Raw genomic sequence first — 14458 nt, 5'->3', positions numbered from 1 at the left:
CAGGACTTCCATCAGAGACGCAGAGGAACATGACTCCCAACCGCCACTGGCAGGGCGATGCTGAAAGCCAAAGGCTTCTGTCCTCCCCTAGCATCACTCTGACCAGCTCCTCTCTGCTCTGCTAGCCCCTCTTGGCCAGCACACACCACACCACCATGTGTCTACTCATCCAGCGCCCACCTCGGCCCGCAGCCCACCCCACGCACCCCCTGCCAGGAGATCTCTGGACATTCTCTGAACGCTGCTGCTTTTTAAATTATACGGCACATTAAACAGCACTACATCCTCATCAAGCAGGCATTAGCCAGGCCCAAGCACGGCGTGAATCATGTCTCCGCAGGGTAATGTGTTTCCCTAACAGGTGGTCACAGCCTCAGCTGTTCAGAGTTTGCTAATGCCTTTCAAAATGCACCTTCTGCTAAAGTGCTGACTCTGATAATTATTTAATAAATATTGATGAAATATTTGCTAGCTCAGCTTCCTGCACAGTGCAGTCACCCACTAGTCACTGGTCCTGGGGTGGCCTGCAGAAGGTCCCTAGGTGAACCCGAAAGCTCTCTTCCACCTCAGCCTGCAGTGCAAAGATACAAGCAATATTTTTGTCACTCAGGCCGGTGAAAAGCCCTAAGCCTGTACCAATGGGTTGAAGGCACAGAGGGCACGGTCTAGCCCTAGGGGCACCTTCTGGGGGGTCCAGCACGGACTCAGCACCAGACGAGTTCTGAGCCACCATGCTGTCTTCCTGCATTTCAGAGGGACTTAGACCTGGAAGTCAACTCAGGGCTTTTGAAAGGACAAGAGCATCGCTAATAGGTATAGAAGGCGAAGCTTGCATGCACATCCCCATGTGTGCATGCTGTGAGCCTGGAGCTGGCGATAAATGGCGGCGTTTTGAGCCTGGGAGGTCACTAGTTAGTTAAGGAATGGGGAAGGTCTACCTTCCTTTGTTTCTCCTGGGATGGGACCCCAAGTCCCCCCTCCACCTGCTCTCTCCTGCCTTCCAGCCATCCTTGAAGGTCCTTCACGCTCCCCCAGGTGGGAACACAATATTCACTCACTCGGGCATCCAGCTGCACCCACTCCGAGCGCCAAGGTCATGTTGTCTGGGCAGCATCCGTAGATGGTCTGGCTGCAGTGCACAACCAGGAGAGGTGGCGGGGTCGTGGCAAGGGCTGCAGAGGAAGGCAGAGAGGTACGGGTTATCTTTGGCACGCAGGCTCCCGCGGGACAGTATTGCCAACGTATGGATCGAGCAGCTTGCAGCATTCCTGCAAAAGCACGTGGTCCTAGCAGAGGTGCTGGGAACAGGTGATGAGGTGAGGTCCTACCCTTGGCCAGGGAAAGCATGGGGCACGAAACAGGAATGATGTGGCGGGGATCAGCAAACCAACACCAAGACATTGCTGTGTCCTTAGTGAGCACTTCCTTGCTTAGCCCGAGGGAAAGGGCAGATGGTACTGCAGGGCACCAGGCTGGGGACCAGCGCACACAGCTTGTGTCAGCCTGGGGGGCTGGCTGCCTCCGGGGGACTCACCGCGGCAGGCTCCTTGGCTAGTGACATAGAGATCCTGGCGTTTTTCACACCGTGTCTTCTTCAGCTCACACTCGTTGGTGTAGGTCACACCATCAGAGCCACACACCTGCCAGGACAGGGAGGGGAACCGCTCAGGGCAGTCCCTGGCACAGGAAGGCAGGTTCCCTATCCATGGGATGCCCTCTCCTGCCCAGGAAGCATGCGGGAAGGCCACCAGGGAGAAGAGAGGAGGGGAGCGAGGACTGCGGCGGGCAGCTCGGAACCGCGCAGCGTGCTTACCGGATTGCGTGGCACTGCCAGGCAGGTGAAGTCGCACACACAGCGGTCATCCTCTGTATCCTCGTCCCACCAGCCCCCGTACTGCCGGCACCGGTCCTGTTCACACTCACTACCATCGCCGGAGCCCGAGCCCCCTGAGCCACACTCTGGAGCGAAGGAAGATCATGATGAGAAAGGGCTCACGTCCAGCAGGGCAGAGTTAGGGGAAAGCAGAGGGGATGGGGCTAAAGCCCTCTCCCTGACACAAGGCTGTGCCCCAGACAGGGGAAGCAGCCCACAGCTACACAGGCCCATCCAAATCACAGCGGATTCAACCTCTTCAGCACAGGCAACCCCAGAATCCTGGGTCCACATATATTAGGATGCTTGTGCCTGTACCATGGAGAAGATCCCTCTCCCTTGGAGAAAGCAGATTCTCCCAGCGCTGTCACAAGACTGTGCTAAGCCTACATAATGAAAACTGCAAAGGGATGCTTTAGCAAGTGGCCTGAGGTCTTCCTCTCTACAGCATCACCGCAGGAGCAAAAGCAAGGATCCTGCAGCTGCCAGTGCCCTGCAGGCTACCTGGTGATCAGGCAGCTAATAGCCATGCACAGGAGGAAGGGCATGGCTATAAACATGGAAACGAGAGCAGACGAAGGGATGGGGTTTGGGTTTAATTTGAAGTTCAGTTAGGCAGATATTCTTAACAATATATAAACTCTGTCCCTAGCCTGGTTGCCTCTCCATAAGATGCTCGGAGCTCCAGCAGCAAGAGAGAGATGTTGCTGATATCAAAGGCTTCTTAAAGGGGAAGCGGGGGAAGGAAAACCTGGCCCTTTTTATTGAGTGATCAAAGGCTGGGATTTGGCATTACACAGAGAATTATTTAAGATCTTTTCCCAGAGGGACATCAACCTGAAATTCCCCAAGGAGGGCTGTGATCAAACACCATGTTATGTCTTCCCCTCTCCCTAAGCTCTGCCATGGCACTGAAGTCCTTTCCAGCTAGACTACATGTGCAACGAGCCAGAGAATCTCAGCTCACCGGGTCAGCGCATCGGAGCAGCGAGGTTTTACGCGCCTCCTGTACGTGGATTCAGCCAGCATTAACCCACAGCTTTCCCCCTACAGTGGGGAAACTCGGCAGGTTCTTAGCTCTTAGCCTGCCCAAGCAAGGTACAGCCAACCCCACGACCTTCCCTGATGTTCGGTACCAAACCAACAGTGGCCACAGGCCAGGCCCTCGAGCAGCCCCCAGGGCAGAGGGAAGCAAAGCGGCAGCTAGGCTCCCTGCCCCAGGAACGGCTCTGTTTCCCCCAGCCGAGGCCTGCTGAAGTGTGAAATTAAAGCCGTGATAAACTCCTTGCCCAGCCAATTAGGTGGCGTCATCTCTCATTACTGCTGGATACAAGAAAGACAAAGGGGAAAGGGAGGCAGCAGGCAGGAAAGGAGAGCATCGCTGGCACGGGACCTGCTGTGCTGGGGATGCTGGGGGTCTCACGCGGCACTACGCCCGAGCCCACGCAGTGGGGCTCACGTAGCAGTCAGGCACGACAGAGCAGCGAGGGGAAGAGCCCGATGTGCGGCTTTCTCACTCCTTCTTCCCCCACTTTTTGCACCCGCACGGCCGGAGGAATGGGGGCAACCTACCATCCTCACAGGGCCCCATCCTGGCAACCTCAATGCTCTTCTTCTGCTGGCAGGAGGCCACCTGCAGTTCACACTGGTTGTCGTAGGTGAGGCCATCGCTCCCACACACCGGAGCCAAGGGCTGCCTCTCGCAGCGCGGGCACACACACTGCCCACCCACGCACTTGCTGCCGAAGGAGCACACCGTGCTGCCGCAGGACTCTGTGGGGCGAGAGGGGAGGAACCGCGGTGAGACGTTGTGGGGAGCTTTGTAGCCAACGGCCCAGTGTCCCAGAGCTGGGGACCACTAATGCCATGTCCTCAAAGGCAAGGAGAGAAGTCCTCCTTCCCCAGGGTGGTTTGTTATTGCTTATTTAAATGGTACAAAGACTCTGCAATGGACGGGTGCCAGTCCTGAACATTTCTGATTCCCGTCAGCACCCACAGGTGTTGTGTACAACAGCTTTTTCTAGGACACCAGTAAGAAATCCCATTTACTCTCATGGTGTATTCTGACTTCAGCCGCCTCCTGCTCGCAGTGCCCACGGAGCACTGAGAGTCATCTGTCACACTCGGTCGCTCTTCTCGCCCAAATTTAAAGAGGATCTCCATGCACAGTTCAGCCCTGGAACACCAGACCCAGCTGGACAGATTTTATGAGGTTCAAAGCATTGCTTTTACTGAAGTAGTTATTGTCCTAATGAAGAACCCAGGCAGGGCTTTTAATTCATTAAGAAATTAGCACAGACAGTTCTCTGGGCTGGGGAGTGGAGAGGAAACACATGAGCAAAGATGAATTAACCCTCAGGGGATGGAGGGATGGGAAAGCTACTGAGATGAAATGTGTGATCAAATAGACCCTCAATGCCTTCCATTCTGGTGGTAGCTATTAACGTGGTTTTTAGCCCAATTTCTTTGCTTGGCCCAGACAATTAACAAAGAGGGCAGGTACCACCTATGACACATAACTGGGGCTAAAAAGGAGAAGTTGCTTGAGAGAGTCAAAATGCCCAGTTCTTGCGAAGCTGAAAGGGAAGACCCCACCAGCCAAGGTGAAAAGCATCAGGCAGGGTCTCCAAGTGACCAGCCAGTAACTGCAGCCCAGGGCCAGGCTGCTGGGTGTCCCTGGGCAAGCCCTTTTACTCTGAAGCCAATATCCTCCTGGGAAGTCCTGAAAACAACCAATAAAGGCACCAGGAGGAGCGCTAGGGATGCTCCCCACACATCCCGACCCCGGAGTTTCTCTGGTGCCTCCCAGGGCTGGCAAACGCATGGGCTACGAGTGCTACAAATGACTGGTGAGCCTTGAATGGCCATGGCCAGGCAGCTCCGCGGGGCCCGGGTGGCCAGCGGGGCCGAGCATCCGCTCTCCGAAATGCCACCAGCAGGAGTGAGACGAGTGAAGAAGGGGACCTTGCCAGACTCACTGCAGTCTCCTTGGGCAGCCACCAAAATGTTCGTCTGCTGCGTGCACGCCCGGACGTGGAGCTCGCACTCGCTGCCGTACGTGTTGCCATCTGTGCCGCACACGGGCTGAGAGGAGGGAACGCACTCCGTGGGGCACACGCACCTTCCCGTCTCCGCCTCGCAGATGGCCCCAAACTGGCACTTGCCACAACGGTCTGCGCGGATGAAGAACAAAAAGCGGTAGGTTAAGACAACGGGGCGGGCAGGCATCGCTGTCTAATGAAGTGCCAGAGCAGAAATAAAACCCCACCGCAACCTTCTCCCCCAAGTTGAGCCCTTGCAGATGCCAGGAGCAGGAGCACCCAGGGCGTAGCGCAAGGGAAGGAGCCGAGGCGAGGGAGAATCAGGCTCAGAGGCAGAAAGGCAATAACTACTCATAAAAGCCGTCAGGGCCAGGAGCAACCGTGATGAAATGTCACCGGAGCTGTAGGCCGTTATAGCTAAAGAGGAGGCAGGAGAGAGCGTGGGGCTGAGTGCCATTCCGAGGGGTGGTAAATCAATCCCAGCCTTGGGAGGAGGAGCGCGGCATCCCAGGCAACAAGCGGCCAGTCTCCCAGGGGAGAGAGGCGGCAGGATTCACAGGTGGCAAGTCAGCAGGGCGGGAGGAGGTTGTCAGCCGGGAAAGGGGATATTGTCTTCCCCTCGTTTATCAGGGTGCCAGCGGCGCTGGACGCACCTAGAACGTAGCACCGATTCACTGCGCCCTGCCGCCTCCCCCAGCGGGGATCCTCAGCCTGCCTGCTGCAAACACACGCACAGCACACGCATGCAGGCTCGGGTCAGAGAAGACATTTATCTTCGTAATAACTCACTCGCAAAGGAGCTATCACGCGTTGCAGGAGAGAGCGGACTCCAGCCAGCACATCTCCTGACTCCTGGGTATTTAGTGATTCACGGCTTCATTTTCTCCTTCAGACAAACACCCCTCTTCCCTCCCTGCCATTCAGTTCATGAGGAATTTGGCTCAAAGATGGTTTTTCTTCTTTTTCTTTCACACAGCAGCTGCTGCCTTTGCATGGGGGAGGGAAGATGCAACAACCCCCTGCTTGGTCCGTGCAGACTGTTGGCCGGGACGTTTCCATCTCCAGCCCAAAGCTTGCAGCCGTGCCTGGGCTCTGCAGGTCAGGAGAGGGGCTGCTCAAGGCAGCCTGCATGCAGACAAGGGCGGCTCTTTCCTACAGGGCACTCAAGTGCATGTGCCCAACAGCTGAAGTATTTGCATCCTTCACTGTTTCTCCTATAACTGCGTGGAGCTGGTACCAGCATTTTCTGACCTGAATCCCGCTGGGCCCTCTGCTACGCTGCAGCAGGGAGCTCCGCAGGTTGGCAGGGGTCTTCCTTTTCTGAAGGAAGGGTCTTTCTTTTCTCTGCTGCCTCAAAGCCCTTACAGCTCAGGAGCATGTTCCCCAAATAGGACTACACAGCACAGCTCAGTGGGGAAATGACTGGAAGGGATCAAGCCCAGCTTTAACGGGGCACTGCTACACAGTGGAGAGACAGGCACCAGCTCCTGATACCCGGCCTGAAGGTTAGGGGTAGAAAGACTGTATTTGGACAAAACTGCAATGAGCCTTGCTCTGCCTGAACACCCTGGCAGATTTTGTCCTGGGAGAACCCAGCTAGCCCGGGCTGTGCTTGTGTGCAAATACTTTCTGACTGGCAAAGCTGCGCTGGCACAAAGAGAGCTTGCAGATGGAACTGCTGCGTATGGGTCTAAGTTGCATATGCGTGGTGGGCTCTCGCTAGGGAAGAGGATGAACCCTGCTCCGTGGGTGAGCTTACTTCATCCTGCGCCTCCAACCCAGCTGCCTTCTCACCAGGGCAGCTTACAGGGTAAGGTCTGCTGGGTAAGGGGACAATGCTGGCAGCAGTGCCAGGGCTGGCTTGCACAGGGAGGCAAATCACACCTCCCTTACCCTAAGGCTTTCCCCACTGCCTTGCATCCCTTGGTGAGGGAAGGCAGCGTTCAGGCTGGTTACTGCATTCTCTCCCCACATCCCTCTCCTGCTGAGCCTGCTTTGTTTTTAACCCACCGGACAGCGGGAAAAGGAACCCCGCAGGCAGCAGCCATTGCACGCTGTCGCTCTCGCCCCGCACAAAGCGGGTTTCCTGACACACCAAACAGGCAGCGCGTGAGCTGAGCAGGGTCTCTCCTGCCCTCCCGGCTACGTGGCAGCAACCAAAGCCCAAATACAACCCCCAAGCCCTCTCTCCCTGTGGCCAGGACCACATTCATGCTTAAGGCACTGCCTGCTCCCAGCAAGCAAACGTGGGCTGTGGCCAAGGGCACGAGGAGGAGAAACCGCCAGATGATCGGCTCTTACCGCAGGGCCCCTTGTGTTTCACTTTGATCTCTCTCTTGAGGACACAGGCCATGGAGTCGAGCTCACAGGGGTTGCCATAGGTGCGGTTGTCGGTGCCGCACACGGGGTCGTAGCGGCCCTGGCACACTTGCTGGCACTCACACACAGCCTCCTGGTTCTTCACCACGCACGTGGCCCCAAAGGTGCACTCCACGCTCAGGCAGGGGCTGGGTGTACCCAGGTCTGCAGAGGGGACAGGAGAGAAAGGCACTGGTCTCAGTCCACTGCTTCCCCAGCTCCCCCAGGGCACTGTGCACAGCAATGCATGCCAGCATCCCCAGCCTCAGGCCCACGCCTGCCTCCCCCAAGCCGTGGCAAACGTACAGAGCTCCTGGCCTCGGCACCAGCCCAGCCCCTGCACCCTCCATGCCACCCCGACATGCCCGGCTCAGCATCTTCCCCATGCTCGGCAGAGGTTAGGGATGGGAAGCAGGCACAAGATCTTCTCCCTGCGCGCCATGAACGGGACTCCTGCCTCGTCTCCTCTGTCCCATCCCCATCCCAGCTACACTCTGCCCCGAGGGGCCAGCCAGCAGTGGGATCAGCCCCGTGGGTTTCTGCACCAAACCCCAATGTCTGGGTCTCCCCAGCAGCTCACGGCCACCATCAAGAACAAGCCTCATGTGCTGAGGGAGGGCAACACGGACTGAGGCTGCTCGTTGCCGGGATGGGAGCTGGCACTTCTTTTCCCGGGCCTGCCTGGAAAGTTGGATGTGAATGGGGCAGGGCAGGAGGCAGCAGAAAACCCTCCTTAGCGTGGGTCTTGGTGCCTCCAGGATACTCGCTACATCATCACGCAGTACCTGGCACCAGCTGCCAAACCCTCAGTAGCCAAAAAGTTCACAGAGGGATAGTTCCCTTCACTGAGGCCCACATCCTTGGAATCGCACTGTCCCCTGAACAGCTCATCCTAATATTCCCTGTGGCGATACCCAGGAAGACCTGGCTGAAGAGGACACCTGCGTTCAACTTCACCGCACAGCCCGTCCCTCTCCTCTCCCCAGCAGCTCAGCTCCTTTCCCCTCCTCTTGCAAGCTGGTGTTGGAAAGGCCAGGGAGCTGCTGTGCAGCAGGATAGAGACCCGGTGTCCTCGCTTCAGCCCAGTCCTCAGGCATCTGGCTCCAGAAGCAGAGCCCTGAGGCTCCCTGGGGCCAGGTAATGCCCCACAGCGTGGGTTGCAGGCTGAGAGGCAGCAGTCCCCTCTGCTCCCAAACTGGAGCTGCTTAATCAAAGTCAGCCGAGCAGGCGGCACCTTCCCTGCAAGATGCCCGCGATGAGGTGAGCAGGCAACCCTGATGGTGACAACAAAAAGAAGAGGCTGCATCCGACTCCCTGGTACAGCTCTGCAACTGCTCGCGGGGAAAGCCCTGTTGTTCCACCCGGTTCCCAGCCCACTTGCTGAAGGCAGGCGTGTGCCCCTCCGGGAATGCCCTCCACCATCCAGAAGCCAAGACAGGCGGCTAAAAGGTAGGACTGGCCACGCTGCTGGGGAGAGACCCAGTGCTGCCCAGTGACCCCTTCTTGTGACTCAAGACAAAAGCCCTGAGGACCTGGGGCAAGGAAAGGACACAGATTTAATCCATGCTGAACACTGACAAGGACAGGTGACAAAACATATGTGGGGGACGGACGATGCAGCCAAGACTAGATGGATGCAACGGGCAGACACAGTGCAAGCCCCACCAACACCAAACAGCGAGGCAGGCACAGAGCCAGAGCGCGGTGGGAAAGGCAAAGCCCTCCAGAGCCTGCTGGCGTGGCACAGGGCATGGGGCAACAGGTCCATTTTCCTCCCCTGCTAGGACCGAGGTGGCACCTCTGCAGAGCAAGAGCAAGGCTTGAACCCTGAGGAGTGTGGCTGCGTGCTGTCAACCAGCAAGAAAACAGCCCATAGCATGGGCACAGGCAAGCCTGCGTTTTGGATTTGGCTCTTTGGGAAGCACCTACCAAGTCAAAACCCTTGGCTGGGTCTGCAAAGGAACAGGGAAGAGGGGGACAGTTCAGGCGCATGGCCACTACTTCAACCCAGCCTTTTCAGTTGTGTCCCCAACTTCCCTGCAGCTGAAGAGTTTGTGAGCAGTTCCCAAGGACCAGGAGCTGATCCCTGCTGCGCTTAGCCCTGTGATGCTGCTCACATCTCCTGCTTGTGTTGCACTTTTTAAAAACAACATCTGTACCATAATCATGTCCCCCAAACACACAAAGACACACGCTTGCGTGGAGAAACCACCTCTGCTGGACACAATTAGGCAGTAAGGATGCAACGAGCTAGGCATGAAGCAAACATGTTTGCTCATTTGAAATCCAAATTCACACTCTTGTCTTGGGGAGCAAGGGAGAAGCGAGTGAGAGTGCAGGGAGGTGCCAGGCCTGATGGAGAACACTGTCCTGACATTCCTTGCCCTTCTTAAGCAGGCAAACCTGCAGAGATGCAGCACATGAAGTTCCTTCGCAGCCTGAATCTCAGCCTGTGAAATTTCACACACAGCCTTGGGCACCGGCAGACATCAATGGGGGGTTTTGGCACCAATTTTGATGTGGGTGGATATAACAAGGACCTACTGAGCAAGGACCTTAGGCTGTGCTATAATCAAGACCTGCTTTGATTCCTGGCCCTTCTCCGTCTTGTAGGCCGGGAAACCGAGGCACAGAGCAAGCAAAGTGCTCATTCTGCACCCTGACTGATTCAAGGACACGATCCCTCACCTGCTGCCGAGCTTTGCAGAAACCTAACCAAGCCCTGGGACCTGGGGACACTGAGCTCTTCTGCAAGCCCCGCTTGTGGATGGCTGTGGAGAAGAGTCTCTGAAGCCGCTTTGTAACTCATCGCACCCCATTGATCTGTGCCCATGACACCCAGCGGGCTCCGGCACCAGCTCCACAGGGACATAGGGGAGTATTCCTAGAGAAGAACCACGTCCGAGCACAGACAGCTCCTCAGTGCTTCCAAAAGGCAGGGGCTGCCTTGCTGGAAGCTGGGGAGGGGAGCTGCAGTCCCTGCAGAGCCACTGCCCACTGGACTTGCACAGACAAGCATGACACACGCTACGGAGAGCAAAGGGACGAGCATCACAGTCCCAGGCAGGCAGAAATCTCTGGGAAGGAGGAGGTGGGGAAGAAAGGGGGGTTAGTTGGGGGCAAAAGGAGAGGTAAGATCAACCAGGAGCAGTCCAGACTGATGTATCAGCCGAAGAGGGGCTTGCTAAGGAGTGGGGGGCTCACAGCACCCACCTCTGCTCCCACTCTCATTTGCCTCGAAGGGTCAAGCCACAGCAAGCATCGGACAAGACCCCACTGCACTGCAAGGCATTTCCATTCCAGCAGGAAGTGTTTGGGGTGAGGGATGGGAGCAAAACCAGGGCAATCTCTCCATCCCGGGGGCTCTCAAGCAAAACTAGAGAGGTGGGGAGCAGTGAGAAGAGGCCAGGACTGTCACTGGCTACGGAGAAGGGGAGAAAGCCGACCTCCTAGCAGAGATGTCCGGGTAGGGAGCAGAAGGGTGCTGCGAGGACACAATTCCTTCCTCCAAACAGGCAACACTGTAAAACACAAGACACAGACGAAAAAGGAAAGAGAGAGAGAGAGCGGAGGGAGAGAGAGAATGGGGCAGGGGAGAGAGCAGAGAGAGGCAAGGAGGAAAAGACAGAAGCAACTACAGACACCTTCCCTCCACCTCCTGTCCACATCAGTCTCACCCCATCCCTTCTTTCTCAGCTGCACCATCACGGTGTCAAAGCAGAGAAGGATTAAAAACAAGGCCTGGACTGTTTTGTTTGGCTTTGCCTCCTTTGCCTTGCTGCTGGAAAAGACAGCAGCAGGGCTTAAGAGTTCATTAGACAAATACATGTGAGAGCTTAAAACACTGCAACCATACTAGTGGCCCGTCTTTCATTTCCTCCCCTTCTCTTCCCCGGCTCCGTGCATCTCCTGCATCCTCACAGCACACAGAGGCACGGATGAACTTGCCACGCTCCCTGCCCTGGGGGCTGGATGCAAACAGAGCCTGTAGCTCCCTCAGCCCCTGGTCTCTTCCAGTGCCGAGTGTCCCACGAGTCCTGTCCCAGCCTGCGCTGGTGGACTGCACCCTGCATCCCAAGGAAGCCTCGGCCAGGAAGCCAGCCAGGAGAGAAGTGAGCACCACCAGCAGCGCTCATGCTGAGAAGACCTGTCTTGACACACAGGCTGGCAAGCAACATCATCACCCCGTCCCCGTTTCTAAATCTGTTTCCCATCTTGCATCGAGCCTGAACCGGTGACACACAGGAGGACGTGCTTTCTTTCCAAAGGGCAGCACTGAGCTCGGAGAGAAGATGGGGAGCTGATGGGGAGGCCAAAGGCTTGCCCACACCTCGTGGTGGTTTGCTACGGGGCTGCCTGGAGCCGTCACGTGGACTTTGAAATCCTAGGCTTTGGCAGACAGAGCCCCAGCTTTGATTTACTTCCCCCAGATTATGAGCTTTGTTTGCTCCTACTCCACAAGGACGTAGCTCCTGAAAGCAGATGTGCGCATCTGCCGTCCTCGCCTGGAAGAGAAGCTGGGGAGAAGCTAAAATAAAAGAGAGTAAGATGGAGAGAGGAACAACAGCTGCATGGGGACCATATCCTACTGTCCACTGGCCTCACTCCACCGAACGTGGTGGAAATGATGCGCGTCTGACAGCAGGGTAACTAGCAGCACGAGTTCTCTGCTCGCCCTAGAAATTTGGGAAGCCTTGGCAAGGGCCTGACTCTAAAGCAGGTATGGGGAAGGGTTTGTAGAGAGCCCAGGGCACCAAGGCCTGACCGCCCAGTTGCAAAAAAACACCTCATGGCCCCTCTGCTCCAGAATCCCAGCCACAGGCACCTCGCTTTGCCCCCACCCTCGCCAGGAGCATCCCTGTGCGCTCCTGTGCCGGTCCCAGAAGCCGGTCACACCTCCAGCAAAGCTCCACATTGGCACAACAGGGCAGGAAAAGGAGAGCCAGACTTGCCGGCGTGCACGGCTTCCCGGCAAGGTTTCTAGCTGCCATCCAGCACCGGCTCCCTTGTGGCCCTGGGAGACAAGAGGACTGAAAGGTGCCTCTGTTGCCCTCCCTGTAGGGAGAACTTGGGGAACCGACTCCTCATCATTCAACCACCAGAAAAGCAGTGAAATGGACGATTAAAAATAACAGTTGTGATTATATTGAGTGTGATTTTGGGAGCCTGACAAACAGTTTTCAAGCAGCTGGGCCTGGCAGCATTAAAAACCTACTGCAGGAGCACAAAGCCAACAAAACAGATCCGCAACATGGGGCCTAATTTCCAAGTACTTCAGAAGGTTTGATACAGCTGATACCTTACAAAACATCCGCTTAAAATAATAGGACACAGTTCTAGATCTAGTAAAGACCAATTTGAGCTGAAATGAACAGTTCTTCCAACTCATACAAATCAATCCAGTGACCGTGTTCAACCTCCTTCATTTTCTGTGCAATAATTTTAAAATTGGATGTTCCCAACATCCTAGGGACCCGAAGCCCCATCCTATCACATACGCCTGAAAAAGCGTCCACTGGAAAGGTCAAAAGCTTCTCCCAGAGACGAGACAAAGACACGGCAGGACCTCCAGAGAGCGGGCACGCTGGGAAGAGTTCCTTACGGAGAGTACCTGGAGCTGAGAGAAGCAGGCAGGCATGGAGGGGGAAGCATGGAAGGAGCTTAGGGACTGGCACTACCCTGGGAGGAGAAATGAATGGCGTGGGCTGCACGGGAACTGAGCGGTGGTGAATGTGCACTTGGCCATAGCGGTGAATGAGAGAAACCAGCTGGACATCACAGACACTTTGGTACTGTTTAAACAGAAATGATTCTTCCCTGTGTTACTGAGCACATCAGACAGAGACAAGACCAAGGAGGAACACATGCGCACACACATACACACACACACGAGGACTGCTGGAAGGAAGAAGAACAGGGAGGAACGGATATTCAGGGCTTGTCGGTCGCAAGACTGAAGAGAGCCTGTGGCTTGCTCAGATGGTGGGCACCCACTCACAACTTACCTGCAGCTTTCCAGCATCAATGCGAGCACCGTTGCCTGCACGGAAGGGACTGACGCAGGCTGGGCTTAAAGCGGCTGCTGGGGCTGGGAAGTGAGAGGTGTGGGGGTACCAGCGTTCTTGCGGGCGACCAGCCCGGTGGCACCAGTGCTTACCACAGGGTCCACTGTGCTTTACTGGGATGGCAGCCTTCTGATGGCACTCGGCCTTCTGGCGCTCGCAGTCGTTGCTGTAGGTCCGGCTGTCCCGGGCACAGACGGGCCGGTAGGCACCGTCGCAGGTGATGCGGTCACAGGAGCAGCGAGTGGTGCCACGGCGGTTCAGGCAGACAGCGTTGAACTTGCACTCATCCTTGCATTTGTCTGGGAGGAGAGAGGATAGCACTGCTCGCGCCTGCCGTGGGGACAGGGGAAGGGGGTATGCTCTCCTTGCCGAGAGCACGGCACGGAGCAGCGGGGAAGGTCAGGAGCCCGAACGCTCCTGTTCCCCGGGAAGCAGAGAGCTACTTACCCTGATGCTGGCACTGCCCTGAACGCACCTTCTGGATCTCCAGTCCCCGGATGGCCCCCGAGCGCCCCATCACGCACTCGTTGTCATAAGTCACCCCGTCGTCACCGCACACAAGCTCCTTCTTTGGGGGACAGTTCTCGGGGCGGGAGAGCAGGTCCGCCCTTCGGGTGCGGGGGTTCACCCGGCAAACACGGTTCATGTCATTGAGGACGCCTTTACAAGGGTCTGCGCACAGAGCCAGAGCAGATCGTTAGGCACACTCAAGCCCTGCCCAGAGAGCTGCTTCTTGGCCTGCCCTCCTCCGCACCGGCTGGCCCCAAGACCCTCCGTACCTTCCCCAGAGGCACTCAGCGTGTGCTCATCTCTTCCTTCAGGACTGGACATCTGTAGGGCTCTGCACACGTAAGGACTCATTTTTTACTGAGCTGCACACGCGGAGGACGCAGGCCCTTTCCAAAGTGACCGCTGGATGGGATGAGCTCTGCTTTTTTCCCCATCCTGAGCTGCCTTCACTCCCCTTTGTCTAGGGGACAGGGCTCTTTCCCCTGACCCAGATGAACCTCCCGAGTCCAAGGGGCATTCGCTGGGCATTGCAAGATGCTTGATACTCCCATCCCACTCTCCCTCTCTATGCTCCCTGTCTTCCTAAAGTGCTGGAAGAGCCCTGAAGGCAG

At 56.6% G+C, this 14458-nt stretch overlaps 1 protein-coding gene across 5 annotated transcripts in view; it reads right to left on the bottom strand.

The window, feature by feature from the left end:
- AGRN (agrin) overlaps positions 1-14458 on the bottom strand; it is a 126057-nt gene that overhangs the window by 28501 nt on the left and 83098 nt on the right. For 4 of the 5 annotated variants that reach the window (XM_069782621.1, XM_069782622.1, XM_069782623.1 and 1 more), the window contains 8 exons: positions 13785-14009; positions 13430-13636; positions 7216-7437; positions 4852-5046; positions 3446-3646; positions 1814-1959; positions 1535-1640; positions 1059-1172 (listed from right to left, as the gene is read on the bottom strand). In XM_069782621.1, coding sequence (XP_069638722.1) covers positions 1059-1172; positions 1535-1640; positions 1814-1959; positions 3446-3646; positions 4852-5046; positions 7216-7437; positions 13430-13636; positions 13785-14009 — 1416 coding nt within the window. Of the gene's footprint in view, positions 1-1058; positions 1173-1534; positions 1641-1813; positions 1960-3445; positions 3647-4851; positions 5047-7215; positions 7438-10718; positions 11130-13429; positions 13637-13784; positions 14010-14458 lie in introns of those variants that run through there. The other variant, XM_069782624.1, reaches the window with a different exon arrangement.

The sequence above is a fragment of the Haliaeetus albicilla genome, chromosome 4, assembly GCF_947461875.1.
Source record: "Haliaeetus albicilla chromosome 4, bHalAlb1.1, whole genome shotgun sequence".
Classification (NCBI taxonomy): Eukaryota; Metazoa; Chordata; class Aves; order Accipitriformes; family Accipitridae; genus Haliaeetus; species Haliaeetus albicilla.
Note: the sequence above shows the minus strand (reverse complement) of the source record. Positions and strands in the feature narration are given on the sequence as shown.